Raw genomic sequence first — 18661 nt, 5'->3', positions numbered from 1 at the left:
CAGAGGTTTTTGGGGTTTGCCAATTATTAAAGGAAATTCATAAAGAATTTATCTGTCATCGCTAAACCCATTACTGATCTCACCAAGAAGGGTGCTAATCCAGTCCAATGGTCCACTGAGGCTATTGAAGCTTTTAAGCATCTCAAGGAGAGGTTCAGCTCTGCTCCTGTTCTTATCCAGACGGATGAGACCAAGCCATTTTTGGTTGAGGTGGATGCCTCATCTATAGGCGTGGGGGCAGTTCTGTCCCAGGAGGGAGAAGATGGGGTGCATCCCTGTGCTTTCTTTTCAAAAAAAAATTCTGAGACAAAGCTCAACTATGATGTTGGGAATCATGAGTTGTTGGCTATTAAACTCGCGGTCGAGCATTGGCGACATTTTTTGGAGGGGGCTGGACATCCTATACAGGTTTTCACTGATCATAAGAATTTGATTTATCTGGACGCAGCTAAACGTTTGTATGCCCGTCAGGCTAGGTGGGCACTGTTTTTTGCCCGGTTCAATTTTTCCGTAACCTTTCTCCCGGGGACAAAGAATGTTAAGGCTGACGTTTTGTCTGATTGTTTCTCTCCAGCGGTGAATGCTGAGAGGGAGGAGTGTATTTTGCAGAGAGGGGTGGTGGTGGCCGCATTGGATTCTGAGTTGGAGAACAGCATCCTAGGAGCTCAGAGTGCGGCACCAACTAACATTCCGTGTGGTAAATTGTTTGTGCCTAGAGCCTTGAGGAGAGCATTGTTTGTTCAATGTCATGAGTCTCGGTTGGCGGGTCACCCAGGGATTTCGGAAACTAGGAAGTCTATCGGTCGGAGTTTCGGGTGGCAAAGGGAAGTCATCAAGTGAGTGCGTCAGTGTTCTGAGTGCGCTAGGTCGAAGGCCTCTCACACTCCGGCTGCGGGGTTGCTGTTCCCCTTGTTCGACATGGACGCACCTTGCCATGGATTTTATCACTGATCTGCCTGTATCGGAGGGTTTTTCTATCATATGGGTTGTTGTGGACCGGTTTAGTAAAATATGTCATCTGGTTCCATTCACCAAGTTACCTTGCGCCAAGACTCTTGCTAAGGCTTTTGTGAAGGAGATTGTCAGGCCCCATGGTGTTCCCACGGACATTGTTTCCGATAGAGGACCACAGTTTGTGGATCACTTTTGGTGTGCTTTTTATGACAGATTGAAAATTCATTTGTCATTCTCATCGGGGTATCATCCAGAGTCCAATGGACAGACTGAAAGGAAGAACCAGGATGTCGAGCAGTTCAGTTTTTGAGATGTTTTGTGGCAGACAATCAGGAAATGTGGTCGGAATTTCTACCACTTGCGGAGTTTGTCCTTAATAATCATACTTCTGCCTCGGCTGGGTGTTCTCATTTGTTTTGTTGTACTGGCAGGTATCCATCTTTTGGTCCATTTTCCAAAGTTGGGGCTGCTGTACCGGAGGAGGACAATTTTTCTGGTGATTTGGAAAGGGTTTGGACCAGTGTACGCCTGAACCTTAAAGAGGCTAACAGGAGATCAAAAAGGTATTTTGACAAAAAAAGAAAGGAGTCCTTGTTTGCTGTTGGGGACATGGTTTGGTTGTCCTCTAGGAATCTTCGTTTGAAAATTCCTTCTAAAAATCTGGGGTCTAAATTTGTGGGTCCTTTCAAAGTGGTTCAGATTGTCAACACGGCAGCAGTGAGGTTGGGCATTCCCTCGCCCTGGAGGATTAATTCTGTGTTTCATATGTCGTTACTCAAGAAGGCGGACACGGCTGATAAGCAAGCGAAGCCTTCTGTTCCTCCTGTTGATGAGGACGGTGAATTTGAAATTTCTCGCATTTTGGATTCCAGGTGGCATAGAGGGAGATTACAGTATCTTGTGTCCTGGAGAGGTTTCGGCCCCTAGGATAATTCCTGGGTGAAGGCTAAGGACGTCTCTGCCTCAAGGCTAATTAAGGCTTTTCAAAGGAGATTTCCTGGTAAGGCTCGGCCTAGAGGATGCGGAGGATCCTTGTAAAAGGGGAGGTACTGTTAGAATCTATGTTGTTTTACTTTTCGGCCATCTTTTTGTGGTTTGTTGGCTTCTAGTCTTTTCCTCTGGTGCTGGTTGTCTTGGTCACGTGATCTCCTCACTCTTTATTACTCAGCACCTGTCTCCCACTCCTTGCTGGACATCAGTGTTGATACGCTTGTTCTCTGGCTAAGTAGCCTTGTTAGTTCTTTGTGCTTAGGACAATTGATATCCTGGGACCTCTTGTTCCACCAGTTTTGTTCCCTTTAATTTTCGTTTTTCCAGCTAACTTTTCTGTTAGGAGGTCTCCTGTTTTTGCTCCCAGTCCTTAGATCTTTTAGGGACCCCTTTCCCCTTCCTTCAGGTCTTCTTTTGGGTTCAGTCCAGGAGTGTCGGTGGGGCTATTCACAAAGAATAGGGCACCCACCCCAGCATAGGCGTAGGGTTTAAGCTTAGTCCCAGTGCAGGGACAGCTTTTCCCCCTATTCCTTAGTTCTTAGTTGCAGTACATAACACTTAATGCAGGGTTTTTAAAGGACCTGTGGAAAGAGCCACTGGAAAACCTGGGTTGGAGGGAGGAGGCCGCCCCACTGCCTTCCTGTAGCCTCCCCCAAGAAATGAAGGCCCTGCCGGGTTTTACTTAATCTACCTTAGCCAGATAGCCTGACCAGGTCAATGCTCACCTTCATTCCTGCATTGCAGCCGCAGCTGTGTCTGTGACTGCAATGCACTCCAATGGGTTTAATAGGTCTCTGTACACATTCTGGGGGATATACAGTACAGACCAAAAGTTTGGACACAACTTCTCATTTAAACATTTTTCTGTATTTTCATGTGTATGAAAATTGTACATTCACACTGAATGCATCAAAACTATGAATTAACACATGTGGAATTATATACTTAACAAAAAAGTGTGAAACAACTGAAAATATGTCTTATATTCTAGGTTCTTCAAAGTAGCCACCTTTTGCTTTGATGACTGCTTTGCACACTCTTGGCATTCTCTTGATGAGCTTCAAGAGGTAGTCACCGGAAATGGTTTTCACTTCACAGGTGTGCCCTGTCAGGTTTAATAAGTGGGATTTCTTGCCAGTTGTGTTGTGCAGAAGTCTGGTGGATATACAGCTGATAATCCTACTGAATAGACTGTTAGAATTTGTATTATGGCAAGAAAAAAGCAGCTAAGTAAAGAAAAACGAGTGGCCATCATTACTTTAAGAAATGAAGGTCAGTCAGTGCGAAAAATTGGGAAAACTTTGAAAGTGTCCCCAAGTGCAGTTGCAAAAACCATCAAGCGCTACAAACAAACTGGCTCACATGAGGACCGCCCCAGGAAAGAAAGACCAAGAATCACCTCTGCTTCTGAGGATAAGTTTATCCGAGTCACCAGCCTCAGAAATCGCAGGTTAATAGCAGCTCAGATTAGAGACCAGGTCAATGACACACAGAGTTCTAGCAGCAGACACATCTCTTCAACAACTGTTAAGAGGAGACTTTGTGCAGCAGGCCTTCATGGTAAAATAGCTGCTAGGAAACCACTGCTAAGGACAGGCAACAAGCAGAAGAGACTTGTTTGGGCTAAAGAACACAAGGAATGGACATTAGACCAGTGGAAATCTGTGCTTTGGTCTGATGAGTCCAAATTTGAGATCTTTGGTTCCAACCATCATGTCTTTGTGCGATGCAGAAAAGGTGAACGGATGGACTCTACATGCCTGGTTCCCTCCGTGAAGTATGGAGGAGAAAGTGTGATGGTGTGGGGGTGCTTTGCTGGTGACACTGTTGGGGATTTATTCAAAATTGAAGGCATACTGAACCAGCATGGCTACCACAGCATCTTGCAGCGGCATGCTATTCCATCCGGTTTGCGTTTAGTTTGACCATCATTTATTTTTCAACAGGACAATGACCCCAAACACACCTCCTGGCTGTGTAAGGGCTATTTGACCAAGAAGGAGAGTGATGGGGTGCTACGCCAGATGACCTGGCCTCCACAGTCACCAGACCTGAACCCAATCGAGATGGTTTGGGGTGAGCTGGACCGCAGAGTGAAGGCAAAAAGGGCCAACAAGTGCTAAGCATCTCTGGGAACTCCTTCAAGACTGTTGGAAGACCATTTCCGGTGACTACCTCTTGAAGCTCATCAAGAGAATGCCAAGAGTGTGCAAAGCAGTCATCAAAGCAAAAGGTGGCTACTTTGAAGAACCTAGAAGATAAGACATATTTTCAGTTGTTTCACACTTTTTTGTTAAGTATATAATTCCACATGTGTTAATTCATAGTTTTGATGCCTTCAGTGTGAATGTACAATTTTCATAGTCATGAAAAGACAGAAAAAATCTTTAAATGAGAAGGTGTGTCCAAACTTTTGGTCTGTACTGTATACCGTCCCTCGTATACGATCCCAGTCACTGTCTCACAATATATATATAATCTAAATAAATCTATACCCATCTGGGAAAATTATTACAGAAATGCAAACTTATTGTTTGGCATGAATGCACAATGGCGCACAAAAAAATTGCTCAAGGCTCTTGATCAATCATTACAAGACTTACATGGAAACATCAGACCATTTGGGAACGCATTAATATAGCTTGCAGGAGATTTCAGGCAAACATTACCTGTAATTCCTCGATCGACACCAGCAGACGAAATAAATGCTTGCCTGAAATACTCTACTTTGTGGTGACACGTAAAGACGTTAAAATTAACTACAAATATGTGTGTCCAGCTGCAAAACGATCGATCAGCTGAAAAATTCTCACATCAATTGCTGGAAATTAGGAACGGAAAGGTGCCGGTTGATCTGACCTCAGGACGAATTTCATTGCCTCATAACTTCTGCAATTTAGTGACGTCAAAAGAACAATTGGTTGAAAAAATATTTCCCAATATTCAAACCAATTTTAAGAATCACGATTGACTGAGTGAACGAGCTATTCTTGCGGCCAAGAACAAAGACGTCTACAAGCTTAACAATATTATTCAGTCTAACATTCAAAGCGAGGCAGTCACATACAAGTCCGTCGACACTGTTGTGGAAGCAGATGAAGCGGTTAATTATCCAACAGAATTTTTGAATTCACTCGATCTGCCAGGATGCCACCGCACGTACTGCAATTGAAAATCAGCGTGCCAATTATCATGTTGTGAAATATCAACCAGCCAAAGCTTTGCAACGGCATGTGGCTTGCAGTAAAACAATTAATGAGCAACGTTGTTTAAGCAACAATCTTGACAGGACCTTTCAAAGGTGAAGATGTCCTCATTCCTCACATTCCTATGATTCCAACGGATATGCCATTTCAATTTAAGAGATTGCAATTCCTAATTCGATTGGGGTTTGCAATCACCATCAACAAAGCTCAGGGCCAATCTTTAGAATTGTGCAGTTTAAATCTAGACACGGATTGCTTCTCACATGGACAATTATATGTTGCATGTTCTAGAGTCGGCAAACCAGACAATCTCTATCTCTACACAAACAATGGAACAACAAAAAATATTGTATACCCACAAGCATTGTGAAATTAAATATTTTAGAAACGTGCGCTTTCTCTTTTCCTTCTTTTCCATTTAACCAGACTGAGCCACAGCAAAGCGTGGCCGGGTACAGCTAGTATAAAATAAAAAAGCTCCAGAGATCTTAAACCCTTCATATACTTTAGATAGCTGTTAGCTGGATGATGATTGAGCTGTTCATTCATCTAGCAATTATCTTGTCTGACTCTCCTATACACAATAGCATTCGCTCTGCCTAGGCATTCCTGTTTTCACTATGAGAAAGTCGCTGCCAGATATCTCCAGGTGGCAGCTTATCTCAGGGAGAAGAATGGAATCATCAGTCCAAAATCAGACATTCCGAATCCTTTTCTTCCCTGACACTATCAGTCGGTGGCACCAATCAGAGGAAGAAAGCCGACTGCAATAGCTCCAAGCCTTCACAAGGGAACATGTAAATATCACTGGCGCCTCCCTGTAGCAAACTGAAAGTATTTAAACAACCAGGCCAGGGTGTCAATCAGAGTAGGAGGGAGGTAGCCGCTGGGTCCTAAAGAAAGACAGATTTAAGAAGGCATCTGCAATGCAAAAGGAAGTGACCTTCTACAACCAACTGCAGAGGGACTGTGTATTACATCTGACACACCCGTGGCAGTACCCCACCTTCTACGAGTGGCCTCCGGACATTCAGGACCAGGTTTCTCAGAATAAGAGGAGTGGAATGAACAAACCAGCCTGGGAGCATTCACCTCTGATGCTGAAACCCACATCCTCTCCTCTGGACCATAACCCTTCCAGTGCACCAAGTATTGTAGGGAACGACGTTGGAGACGAGTATCTACAATCCTCGAAATCTGAAACTCCAGATTACCCTCAACCATTATTGGGGGCGGTGGTGAAGGTGAGGACTCAAGAGGTTCCACATATTTCTTGAGTAGAAACCTGTGAAAGACATTGTGGATCTTAAGGTCCTGAGGTAGCTCAAGAAAAAACGCTGCTGGGTTAATGACGGCAGTTATTTTATAGGGACCAATAAACCTAGGTCCCAGCTTCTAAGAAGGAACCTTAAACTTGATATTCCTGGTAGACAACCAAAGTCATTCACATTCAGGTCCGGACCTGGCAAGCGTTTTCTGTCAGCCATACGTTTGTACCTGTCTCCCATGATCTTCAAATTACTCAGAACCCCCCCGCCACACCGAGGAGAGCGACGAAGCAAAACGTTCTCCCGAAGCTCCTCCCCCACTAAAAGTATCAAACTGTGAATGGTAACCGTATGCACCAAAGAAAGGTGACCTGCCAGTAGATTCTTGACGATTATTAATGGCAAATTCTGCAGCGGTAAGTAGGATGCACAATCCTCCTGATTTTCGGAGACAAAATTCTGATTAATGCGCTTGGTCTGTCCATTTGACTGAGGATGGAAGGCAGTGGAAAAGGACAGCTGCACTCCCAGTCGAAAACAGAATGCTTTCCAGAACTTGGATCGGGTTGACTGAGTATAGGTGCCATGGCAAAACAGTTCTTTAAGGAGGAAAAAGCCAGCAGGGAGGCATCCGACCATTTGGAAAAGTCAGACCCCTTCCTAGTCATGTCCGTAAGGGGTTTCACAATTACTGAAAAATTTTGGATGAATTTCCAGTAAAAATTAGTAAAGCCAAGAAAACGTTGTAGAGCCTTCAGGTTCTGGGGACGGTCCCAATCAAGGACCGCACGGATCTTCTCCGGATCCATCCGAAAACCCGAAGATGACAACAGGTACCCCAAAAACTGCACCTTCTGGACGGCGAAAACACATTTTTTCTAGTTTGGTATACAGTTTGTTATCCCTTAATATCTGGATCACCTGTTTAACATGCCCAAGATGTGTCTCAAAATTAGGTGAGTAAACCAAAATATTGTCCAGATAGATCACCACAAACCTCCCCACAAAATGATGGAAAATATAATTTCTGAAATGCTTGAACACTGCAGGTGCATTGGTCAGACCGAAAGGCATAACCAGACTCTCGAAATGCCCTTCAGGGGTATTGAACGCTGTTTTCCATTCATTCCCTTCTCTGATTTTAACCATATTGTAGGCTCCCCTTAAATCCAACTTGGAGAATATCTTAGCTCCCACAACCTGGCTGAACAAATCTGGAATCAGAGGAAGAGGGTATGGATCTCGGATGGTAATTTGATTTAATTCCTGAAAATCTAAACAGGGACATAAGCCGCCATCTTTTTTCTTCACGAAGAGCCCTCCTGCCAGAGGTGAAGTTGAGGGTCTGATATGTCCCTTCTCCAGACTTTCCACAATGAAATCCTTCATGGCTTGCCTCTCAGGGCCAGAAAGATTATACAGTCTGGACTTTGGTAGTTCAGCTCCGGGGGTCAGGTTAATAGGACAGTCATATGCACAATGAGGAGGCAAATCCTGACACCCCGCTCTCAGAAAAAAACGTTCTCAAAACCAGACAGGAAGGCAGGTAATATTTCCGTAGAGACAGTAGCAAGGCAAATATCTGAACAGTTCTCATGGCAGTAATCTCCCCATTCAATGATCTATCTGGTTTGCCAATCCACCAACAGATTATGTTTCACCAACTAGGGTAGACCCAAAACAATTGGGGTGGGAAGACCATCCAGGACATAGCAAGGGATTATCTCACAATGAACCGACCCCACCCTCAGTTTTACATTATGTGCAATATGAGTTAGGGCTTTCTGTGCAAGTGGCGCTAAGTCGATGGCGAAGATGGGAGTAGGCTTAGCTAAAATACAGCAAGCAAGACCATGAGTTCTCACAAACTCAGCATCAAGCATGCTGACTCCAGTTCCACTGTCAACAAACACAGAAAGTTTGCTCTCTGGCACCACCTCTGCTGTCAGGACAAACCGGGAAACGCAGGTTGACGATAAATGCACTCTTTGATTATCCAACTCCCGACTATCAAGGGTTAATATAGTTTCCTTTTGCTTAAGAATCGAAGGACAGGCCTCAATAAAATGTCCCTTTTTCCCACAAAAAAAACATACGCCTTTTTTTTGCGAATCTCGGGGGAAATGTACGATGCAGAGGAACCCCTAACTGCATGGGTTCCTCCACCTCCCTCAGTACTGGTTCACTGCCAGACCGCTCCCCTGGCAAAGGGGCATAACCCCAACAAGAAGGCCCTGGAGAAGGTGGTCTCACCCACCTATCCTGAAGGCGTCTGTCAACATGTATAGCCAACAACATGGCAGCCTCCAAGGACTCAGGGGTTTCATACACTGCCAAAGCATCTTTCAATCTTTCAGTAAGGCCCTGACAAAATTGGCTTCTAAGAGCTGAGTCATTCCATTTTGTATCCGTAGCCCATCTATAGAATTCAGAGCTGTACGTCTCCACTGACCGATTTCCCTGCAGGAAGCGACGTAACCTAGACTCAGCGAAGGCGACTCCGTGAGGGTCATCATAGATGAGGGCCAGGGCCCCGAAAACCCCCTCCACAGACTGGAGACAAACCGAGTCCTGCGGCGAAGAAAAATCCCAGTATTGAGGATCTCTCTGCAGCAGTGAGATCACAATTCCCACTCATTGCTCCTCACTAGAGTAGGAGTAAGGACGAAGTTTAAAGTACAGTTTGCAGGCCTCCTTGAACACAAAAAACTTGTCCCTACCTCCTGAAAACCTGCTCGGGAGGGCAACCTTGGGTTCAAGCTGGACCGGCCTACCTGTAGAGACCCCAACATTAACGACCTGCAGTCGCTGATGCTGCTGCGCAACCTCACAGCGGAGGTTGGTCACCTTCAGAGACAGCGCAGCAGCTCTGCCAGCTCTGCAACCGAATCCATAACCAAAGGAGAAAAAATAAATCACGTCCGAAAAAAAAAACACACAAATAAACGTGTTCATTTTTTTTTCTAAATATGCACAGAAGGTGATAATGTCACGCACAGTGTAGGAAAGACAGAGTGCAACACGAAGGGATGAGGGGAAGTGCAGACCCCTAGGCTGATCTAATATAGCCCAGTCTCCCCTACCGTCCCTATATTGGTTCCTCACCAATCGCCGAACAAGAAACCTAAGCCCTGTATATCCCTAGAACTAGGCCCTGGATAGGGAAGGGGGGATGAGAACTGGTCAGTCCCCACTATAAACTAAAGATAACAAATGAGACAAATACAGGGGAAAGAAACTTAGCTTGAGCAGACTTCAGAGAAATTACACCAAACGTCCTCCAGAGCACCAAAGAGGAAGAAAGCCGACTGCAATAGCTCCAAGCCTTCACAAGGGAACATGTGAATATTACCGGCGCCTGCATGTAGCAAACTGAAAGTATTTAAACACCCAGGCCAGGGTGTCAATCAGTGCAGGAGGGAGGTAGCCGCTGGTTCCTAAAGAAAGACAGATTTAAGAAGGCATCTGCAATGCCCGAGGAAGTGACCTTCAACAACCAACTGCAGAGCGACTGTCTGTTACATCTGACACTCCCGTGACACCACATCCGTCCCTCTGTTCCGATACGGGCCGTGGACCAAGACAGCCTAGGGGCTGAAAACAGCCCCCGCCTGTCCGCCGCCGCCCACTGTCACCACTATCTGAATCCTCGGGATGCAGACAACGGTGAATGCATTGGTGGAGGAGGGGCCGCCGGCCCCCTCTTTCACTGATCAGCTTGTAAAACAGCTGACACTATGACATCATTTCACTGCTTCAGCTGTGCACTGCGGAGAGTCAGTGCATCGGAGACAGGAGAAGAGCGCCGGGGAATGGGAGCAAGGTATGTATGATGTTTTTTTTCATGTGTATGGGATGTTTGGCTGTACATGGGGAGGCTACGTGGGTCTCCTGCTGGACATGGGGAGGCTATGTGGGTCTCATGCAGGACATGGGTAAGCTATGTGGGTCTCATGTTGGACATGGGGAGGCTATGTGGGTCTCATGCCGGACATGGGAAGGCTATGTGGGTCTCATGCTGGACATGGGGAGGCTACGTGGGTCTCATGCTGGACATGGGGAGGCTACGTGGTTGTCATGCTGGATATGGGGAGGCTATGTGGGTATCATGCTGGACATAGGGGGCTACGTGGGTCTCATGCTGGACATGGGGAGGCTACGTGGTCTCATGCTGGACATGGGGAGGCTATGTGGGTCTCATGCTGGACATGGGGAGGCTATGTGGGTCTCATGCAGGACATGGGTAAGCTATGTGGGTCTCATGTTGGACATGGGGAGGCTATGTGGGTCTCATGCCGGACATGGGAAGGCTATGTGGGTCTCATGCTGGACATGGGGAGGCTACGTGGGTCTCATGCTGGACATGGGGAGGCTACGTGGTTGTCATGCTGGATATGGGGAGGCTATGTGGGTATCATGCTGGACATAGGGGGCTACGTGGGTCTCATGCTGGACATGGGGAGGCTACGTGGTCTCATGCTGGACATGGGGAGGCTATGTGGGTCTCATGCTGGACATGGGGAGGCTATGGGGCTCTCATGCTGGACAGGGGAAGGCTATAGGGCTCTCATGCTGGACATGGAGAGGCTATGTGGGGCTCATGCTGATTATGGGGAGGCTATGTGGGGCTCATGCTATATATAGGGAGGCTTTGTGGGGCTCATGCTATGTATAGGCAGGCTATGTGGGGCTCATGCTATATATAGACAGGCTATGTGGGGTTCATGCTGTATATAGGGAGGTTAATTAGGGCTCATGCTGTATATAAGAAGCCTATGTGGGGCTCATGCTGTATATTGGAGGATATGTGGGGGCTCATTCTGTATGTAGGAGGCTATGTGGGGCTCATGCTGTATAAAGGAGGCTATGTGGGGGCTCATGCTGTATATAGGAGGCTATGTGGAGGCTCATGCTGTATATAGGAGGTTATGTGGGTGATCATGCTGTTTATATGAGGCTATGAGGGGGCTCATGCTGTATATAGGAGGCTATATACGGGCTCATGCTATATATAAGAGGCTATGTGGGGCTCATATTGTATAAAGGGGCTATGCGGGGGGGCTCTTATGGTATATAGGGAGCTGTGGGGGGCTCTTGCAGTATATAGGAGCTGTGTGTGCTCATACGTTATATAGAAGGGGCTCAAATGGCATATATGGGGATGTTAGCATACTTAATTCTGCTCAATATTAAGTGATACAATATTAACTAATTATAATTAATATGTTAATGCTAATATTAAGCAGAATTAATTTCAGCCTATTGGTTCAGCCCTCCACAACAGTCACGGTCTCTCATGTGACCCTCAGAAAAATTAATTGCCCACCCCTGCATTAGACTGTCAATATTGTCTGGATCGGCAATATCAGTCTAATGTGTAAGGCGACCTGTAGGGTACCAACTTTCGTCAAAAGACATCTCTGCAAACCATCTTAGCCCAACAATCTACATAAAGTGCATAGATTGCAGTAAAGTGACTGAGATCATATTCTACTGACCTGTATGAAGTGTAGCGATCACATATCAGCATCCTATGAACAGTTTAAAGATTTCTGTCCACAGCCTACATATCGTGCAGTAAACCCTCCACCGACCTACTGTATGCACTAAGGGCTAAACAGGAAATAATAAGAAGTCCCATGCAGATAATGCAGCCATAGGATTATAGGTGGTGCATTGTGCCTAAATCATGGGTATACCAGTGTGAAATCTCTGAATCAGCTGCTCCATGTGCTGAAGACAACAACTACATAGCTGAAGCTGCTGAAGACCTCTGTGATTTTTTACAGTCTTTTGATCGGGTTAAGGCCTCGTCATGCTACTCTGGAGCAGGATATATAACATTTCTGTTAATGGAGCATGGCTTTCATATCAGCAGATCTGAAGGATGTTCCTAAACTTGCTCTGAGGACAGACATGACAGGAAGCACAATCTAGTCTCCTTCAAGACATCCTTTAGTTCAGGTCACCACCTTGTGACCTGTGTGTGTACCTGTGTTTATCCACCCAACATACACACATATAATGCTGACTTATGATCATTTCCCGCTTCCGCCATTGTTTCCTACATCTGCTTCCTGACACTCTTAGGTGACTGTCTGATTTTCAGAAAGGATTTCCACAGTTATGAGAATGGTATATGCTTCCAACTCCTAGTACCCAAGTAGGTACTCCTAGTAGTTCAATGCAGTTTGTGGGGAATATTTTTTCATAAGAATTTGGGAAAGTTATGAAATGTCCTATAAATGTCTGTCCTATTCCTGATCTAAGGCTCTAGACTTTTAGCTGAGATGAATCTGTGCTACAGTGAATTTATCACTTAAACATGAGCCATGTATGAGGGAGTCGGAGTTGGAGTCTGTGTCATGGAAATTGAGGAGTCGGAAGTTTGGCTTACCAACTCCACCGCCCTGTTCCTCCCACACTCCAAAGAGATACTGATAGGGAATGTAGATTGTGAGCCCCAATGGGGACAGTGCCGATAACGTCTGGAAATTGTCTGAATTGTAAAGTGCTGCGGAATATGTTGGCGCTATTCTATATAAATAAAAAGATTATTATTATTCAACGTCAGAAAACCTTTGACATGTCAAAATAGAGAGTTGACAAGTTGGAATCTAGGTGCTGAATCCCCCGCTGTTTGCTAAAACAAAAGAACAGAAGTATTCAGCTGGCTCAGATCTTCTCCAAGACTGGAAATGGTCTCAATACAAAATCTATGAGCCCTTCTTCAGACTCCAAAAATAGCAAAGAGCAGTGCTTGGCTGAGCGCTAGTGACTATTCAATTTAGTGACCGGTAGGACGGAGTACTTGCATCCAGTACCCAAACAATCAAAACTAACCAGACATAGGTCCATGTACTTCCCTAACACTAACTGACATCAGTCTCTGTGCTGATCCATCAGTGACCATACTAACCAGTGACGTCTAAGTACTGATCCATGACTGATCAGACATGAATTCCCAAATTGTTTCTTCTTTGATCAGACATCGGTCCCTGTACTGATTCGTCACTGATCAGCCCTAGACTGATCCACCACTGACCAAACATCAGTCCCTAAACTGATCCACCACTGACCAAACATCAGTCCCTAAACTGATCCACCACTGACCAAACATCAGTCCCTAAACTGATCCACCACTGACCAGACATCAATCTCTAAATTGATCCATCTCTGACCAGACAGTTTCTTTACTGATGAATCACTGACAAGACATCAGTCCCTGTACTCCATCACTAACATGTACTGGTCCCTGTAATGATTCATTACCAACAAGACATTAGTCCATGCACTGCTACAGTACATCACTGACCAGACATTAGTCCCTACACTCACACATCACTGACCAGATAACGGTCCCTTTACTTTCACTAACCAAGAGTCTCTGCAGTAATTATCACTTAATGATCTGTTAATGACAAGACATCAGTTACTGGACTTAGAAACTACCATAATCCATATATTGTCCGGTCTTCACTCACCATGAAGCTCTGTAGGCAGAGGAACCTCTCACCACAGTTCAAAAAGAGAGGAAATAGTTAGCTGATGCATTAGACACCTTGAGAAAGACTACAAGTCAAAGCAAAGGGTGACCATCAAAAGCTAGAGCGCCCCCGGCTTGTCAGTCTACCCACAATAAACAAGATATTATATGTAAAATAATATACACACAGATTCTCGGTGGTACGTATATGATCTTCGATAGAAGCTCAGTCCACGTCAGTATATGCTACGACTGATCAGGACTCCACATCTTGTACAGAACATATACATAGATCTATAAGACCCCTGAGTATAATGACCAGGACTGACCATGTAATGCATATCACCAGGACCAGTGATAATATATAATAACCAGGACTGTACATCTAGTATAGATCAGATAATACAGTGGTATGTAAAGGTTTGGGCACTCCTGGTCGAAATTACTATCATTGTGAACATTTAAGCAAGTTGAAGATGAAATGATCTCTAAAAGGCCTAAAGTTAAAGATGACACATTTCCTCTGTATTTTAGGCAAAAAAAATACATATATATTTTCATCATCTACATTTTAAAAATTACAAAAAAGAAAATGGGCCGATGCTAAAATTTGGGCATCCTTGGAAATTTGTGTGCTCAGAACTTTGACCAAGGTTTAGCCTGTTAGGGTTATGGATGGCGCATCTCCCTCCTGCTCTCCTCCCCACGCCCACCTCTTCTTGGACTAATGTTTCGAGAGGAATTTTCAATTTGGCAGTTTTTTTTTTTAGAAAAAACATACGCCTTTTTAAAAGTTGGCGACTTTTGGAGCTAAAAAGTCATAAAAAATGTTACATTAAAAAATAAAGATCATTTTGGACTTTGCGCCAAGTTCATTAACCGTGTGTGCTATTTTGAAAAATCTGTTGCTAAAAAATTGTCAATGAATACCATAAGACAAAAAAGAGAAATGTGGCTTCAATAAAACCAAATTATGAATGGGGCCCTACGTCTTTAGGACCAGTTATAATTTCTCATTACCAGTAAGAACATCTTGTGAAAAACATAAAATATATCACCAGGACTCTACGGCTTTAAGACCAGTTACCAAATATAATGACCAGGACTGAATATCTCGTAAAAAACATATACCGTAATGCAAGACACCAGGGCTCTATGGCTTTAGGACCAGTTACCATATACAATGACCAGGACTGAATATCTCACATAGAACAGATAATACATGCCACCAGGACTCTACCATAGCATATATAATGACCAAGACTAAATATCCGGCCTATAAAGGATGATGGGTCCAGTCCTATTTGGTCAGTATTAGGGTCGCACACCACAGTTATACACACCCAGTGACAATACGCACCATTTCACACCACACATGACTCTTACCTATGCCTGGGGCAACATATATGAAGTAAAGGAATGAAGATGACAAGGAGAAGAGGAAGAGGACTGCGATGGCTGATCGATTTCGGATCTGCAAGATCTTCTTCATGGCAGGAAAGACCATAAATGGGGAATGTCAATGGAAAATGTTTCTAGAAAGTGTGGAGCAGTCTCTTGGATCCCAAACTGGAGGAGGCTGAGTGTTTCTCTAGATCACAAAGAGGAAGGGCGCTGTGTATTTCTCTAAATCATTGTTATTCTGGGAAGGCAACTTCTCCCCACCACTGGGATCCTTAAAATGTGTAGGCTGTGTAGTTTTCCAGATCACGGGGATCCTAATAAGGAGGAGATTGTCCACTTCTGCAGATCACCGTGACCCTTAGGATGTGTACTTCACTAGAACATTGGGACACAAAATGTGTAGGATGTGTACATCTCCAGATCACTGGGATCCTACAGAGGAGGCTGTGTAGTTCTCCAGATCACTGGGATCCTATAGAGGAGGCTGTGTACTTCTCGGGATCACTGGGATCCTGCTGAGACGGCTGCGCACTTCTCCAGATCACTGGGATCCTACAGAGGAGGCTGTGTACTTCTCGGGATCACTGGGATCCTACAGAGGAGGCTGTGTACTTCTCGGGATCACTGGGATCCTACAGAGGAGGCTGTGTACTTCTCGGGATCACTGGGATCCTATAGAGGAGGCTGTGTACTTCTCGGGATCACTGGGATCCTACAGAGGAGGCTGTGTACTTCTCGGGATCACTGGGATCCTATAGAGGAGGCTGTGTACTTCTCGGGATCACTGGGATCCTACAGAGGAGGCTGTGTACTTCTCGAGATCACTGGGATCCTACAGAGGAGGCTGTGTAGTTCTCCAGATCACTGGGATCCTACAGAGGAGGCTGTGTACTTCTCGGGATCACTGGGATCCTACAGAGGAGGCTGTGTAGTTCTCCAGATCACTGGGATCCTACAGAGGAGGCTGTGTACTTCTCGGGATCACTGGGATCCTACAGAGGAGGCTGTGTAGTTCTCCAGATCACTGGGATCCTACAGAGGAGGCTGTGTACTTCTCGGGATCACTGGGATCCTACAGAGGAGGCTGTGTAGTTCTCCAGATCACTGGGATCCTACAGAGGAGGCTGTGTACTTCTCGGGATCACTGGGATCCTACAGAGGAGGCTGTGTAGTTCTCCAGATCACTGGGATCCTACAGAGGAGGCTGTGTACTTCTCGGGATCACTGGGATCCTACAGAGGAGGCTGTGTAGTTCTCCAGATCACTGGGATCCTACAGAGGAGGCTGTGTACTTCTCTAGATGACACTTGGATGCTTAGGAAGAGGAAGCTGATACTTTCCCAGATTGTCGGGGCCCCGAACAGCAGGAAGCTGGGCTCTTCTCCTGGTAAGGTAGATCCTGATTAGAAGACTAGGACCCTGGCACAGATCGCAGGTTAGTCTAGTCTGGCAGGCTGGGTATTGGCACACACCACTATGGCCGAGGCTTTGGAGGCTGGAGAGTTGAGCACAGGATCATGGCATCGGAGGCTCAGGCAGGTGACAGCTCTCCAGCACTGGTGCTATGTGCTGCCGAGTCACAGGGGCTTCAGGTTTGGAAGCAAGTTAGTTCCCGAGATGACATGGGGACCTGATGTGAAGCTGGATTGTTCCACTGATCACAAGGGCTTGTGGTCCGGAGGTCGGATGGTGGCACAGATCGCAGGGGCCCGATTAGAACGATGTGCAATTAGTCCAGCGATGTCAGGAATTGTGATCGGCAGCAGTGGCTCCAAAATGAGAGGATGCTGTGGGTCCTGGCTGCTTGGTACAGGTGGACCCTGGGAATCACCTTGGGAAGGGAAAGCAAAGGAGGGAGGTCCCCGCGATGCCGATGCCTGGCAGAGCCGAGCATGAATGGGGAGACAGGCGAGTAGAGGGCGGAGCAGCAGCGGTCGGCGAGGCGAGGACATGAAGGTGGGCGGAGCCAGTATCACCGGGGGCGTGGTCTGAGGAGAGGGTTTACCACAGTCAGTGAGTGAGGAGCGCAGAGAGCGGCGGACTGTCACACACCGCTCGTCCCCGGGCGCCGCCTCACCCGCATCATCCCTTCCAGTGACTGTACCCTCATCGTCTCCTGCTCTCACCCCGCCATTCTCCATGTCCTCTATGTCTCCACTTCTCCTATTGTTGATATTCCCCCATCGTCCTGTTATTCCTCCGCTTATTCTCTGGTTTTCCGGTTATTATTCTGCTTTTTACATAATCGTCCTGTTTTCTGTTTCTTCCCTCCCTTCTGTGTTATTCCTCCCTTTCTTCCCTCATCGACTTGTTAGGCTGTGTGCCCACTATGCATTGTTTAAGTGTTTCCGCAGCGGCAATTCCGCGGCAAAAACGCTTAAAAAACGCTTGGTAGAAGGTCTGCCATGTTCCCCAATGATAATCCGCATGTGCTGTGCACATGCTGCGGAAATTTCCACTGCGGATTATCATTGCGGAAAAAACCGCAGCACTACCAATTATATGCGATTCAATGTGTGGATGGTACCCGGGTCTGGAGAAGAGGAGACTCTCATCCAGACCCGGGTACCATAGTACCTGTAAAAAAAAAAGAATTTAAATAAAAAAAATACATTATACTCACCTTCTGATGGCCCCTGGTCTCCATAGCGATCCGTCCTGGCTTCCCGGCAGCTCGCGATGGTCTAAAAGGACCTGCCATGACGTCATTTAGTCATGTGATGGGTCACGCGACCGCTGACGTCGGCGGTCGCGTGACCCGTCACATGACTAAATGACGTTATGGCAGGTCCTTTTACAGAACTACGGGACATCTGACACATCGGATAAGGACACTGGGGGCCATCAGAAGGTAAGTATTTATTTTTTATTTTTGACCATTCTTTTACGGTCACACTATATAAATCCATGCCGGTTGCATGGATTTATATAGTGTGACCAAGTTGTCAAGCACTTTCCAAGTGATGCTAAAATCGCTTGGAAAGCGCTTGACAACCCGCATGCGAAATCGCATGTGCAAAATGCTTCAATTATGCTTGTCCCTGGCAGGAAAAATGCATGTAAAACCCACATGCGTTTTTTCTGCCAGGGAGATGCAGAAACGCTCAGGAAACTCTTCCCTCAACGCAGTTATTCTTCCTCCGCTTCTTCCCTCAACACAGTTATTCTTCCTGCGCTTCTTCCCCATCGCTGTTATTCTTCCTGCGCTTCTTCCCTCATCGCCGTTATTCTTCCTGCGCTTCTTCCCTCATCGTCCTGTTATTCTTCCTATGCTTCTTCCCTCATCGCTGTTATTCTTTCTCCGCTTCTTCCCTCATCGCCGTTATTCTTCCTCCGCTTCTTCCCCCATCGCC

General features: G+C 45.9%; 1 protein-coding gene across 2 annotated transcripts in view; it reads right to left on the bottom strand.

Annotated features, from left to right (window-relative positions):
• B4GALT5 (beta-1,4-galactosyltransferase 5) overlaps positions 1-17238 on the bottom strand; it is a 46591-nt gene extending 29353 nt beyond the window's left edge. Inside the window, exon 1 of one of the 2 annotated variants that reach the window (XM_073682631.1) lies at positions 15291-17238. In XM_073682631.1, coding sequence (XP_073538732.1) covers positions 15291-15411 — 121 coding nt within the window. In that variant the 5' untranslated portion in view covers positions 15412-17238. Of the gene's footprint in view, positions 1-11916; positions 12041-15290 lie in introns of those variants that run through there. The other variant, XM_073682633.1, reaches the window with a different exon arrangement.
• Positions 17239-18661: the final 1423 nt, after the last annotated feature.

This window comes from Phyllobates terribilis, unplaced genomic scaffold (genome assembly GCF_046119375.1).
Source record: "Phyllobates terribilis strain yellow unplaced genomic scaffold, ASM4611937v1 Scaffold_5__5_contigs__length_657084704, whole genome shotgun sequence".
Lineage (NCBI taxonomy): Eukaryota > Metazoa > Chordata > Amphibia > Anura > Dendrobatidae > Phyllobates > Phyllobates terribilis.
Note: the sequence above shows the minus strand (reverse complement) of the source record. Positions and strands in the feature narration are given on the sequence as shown.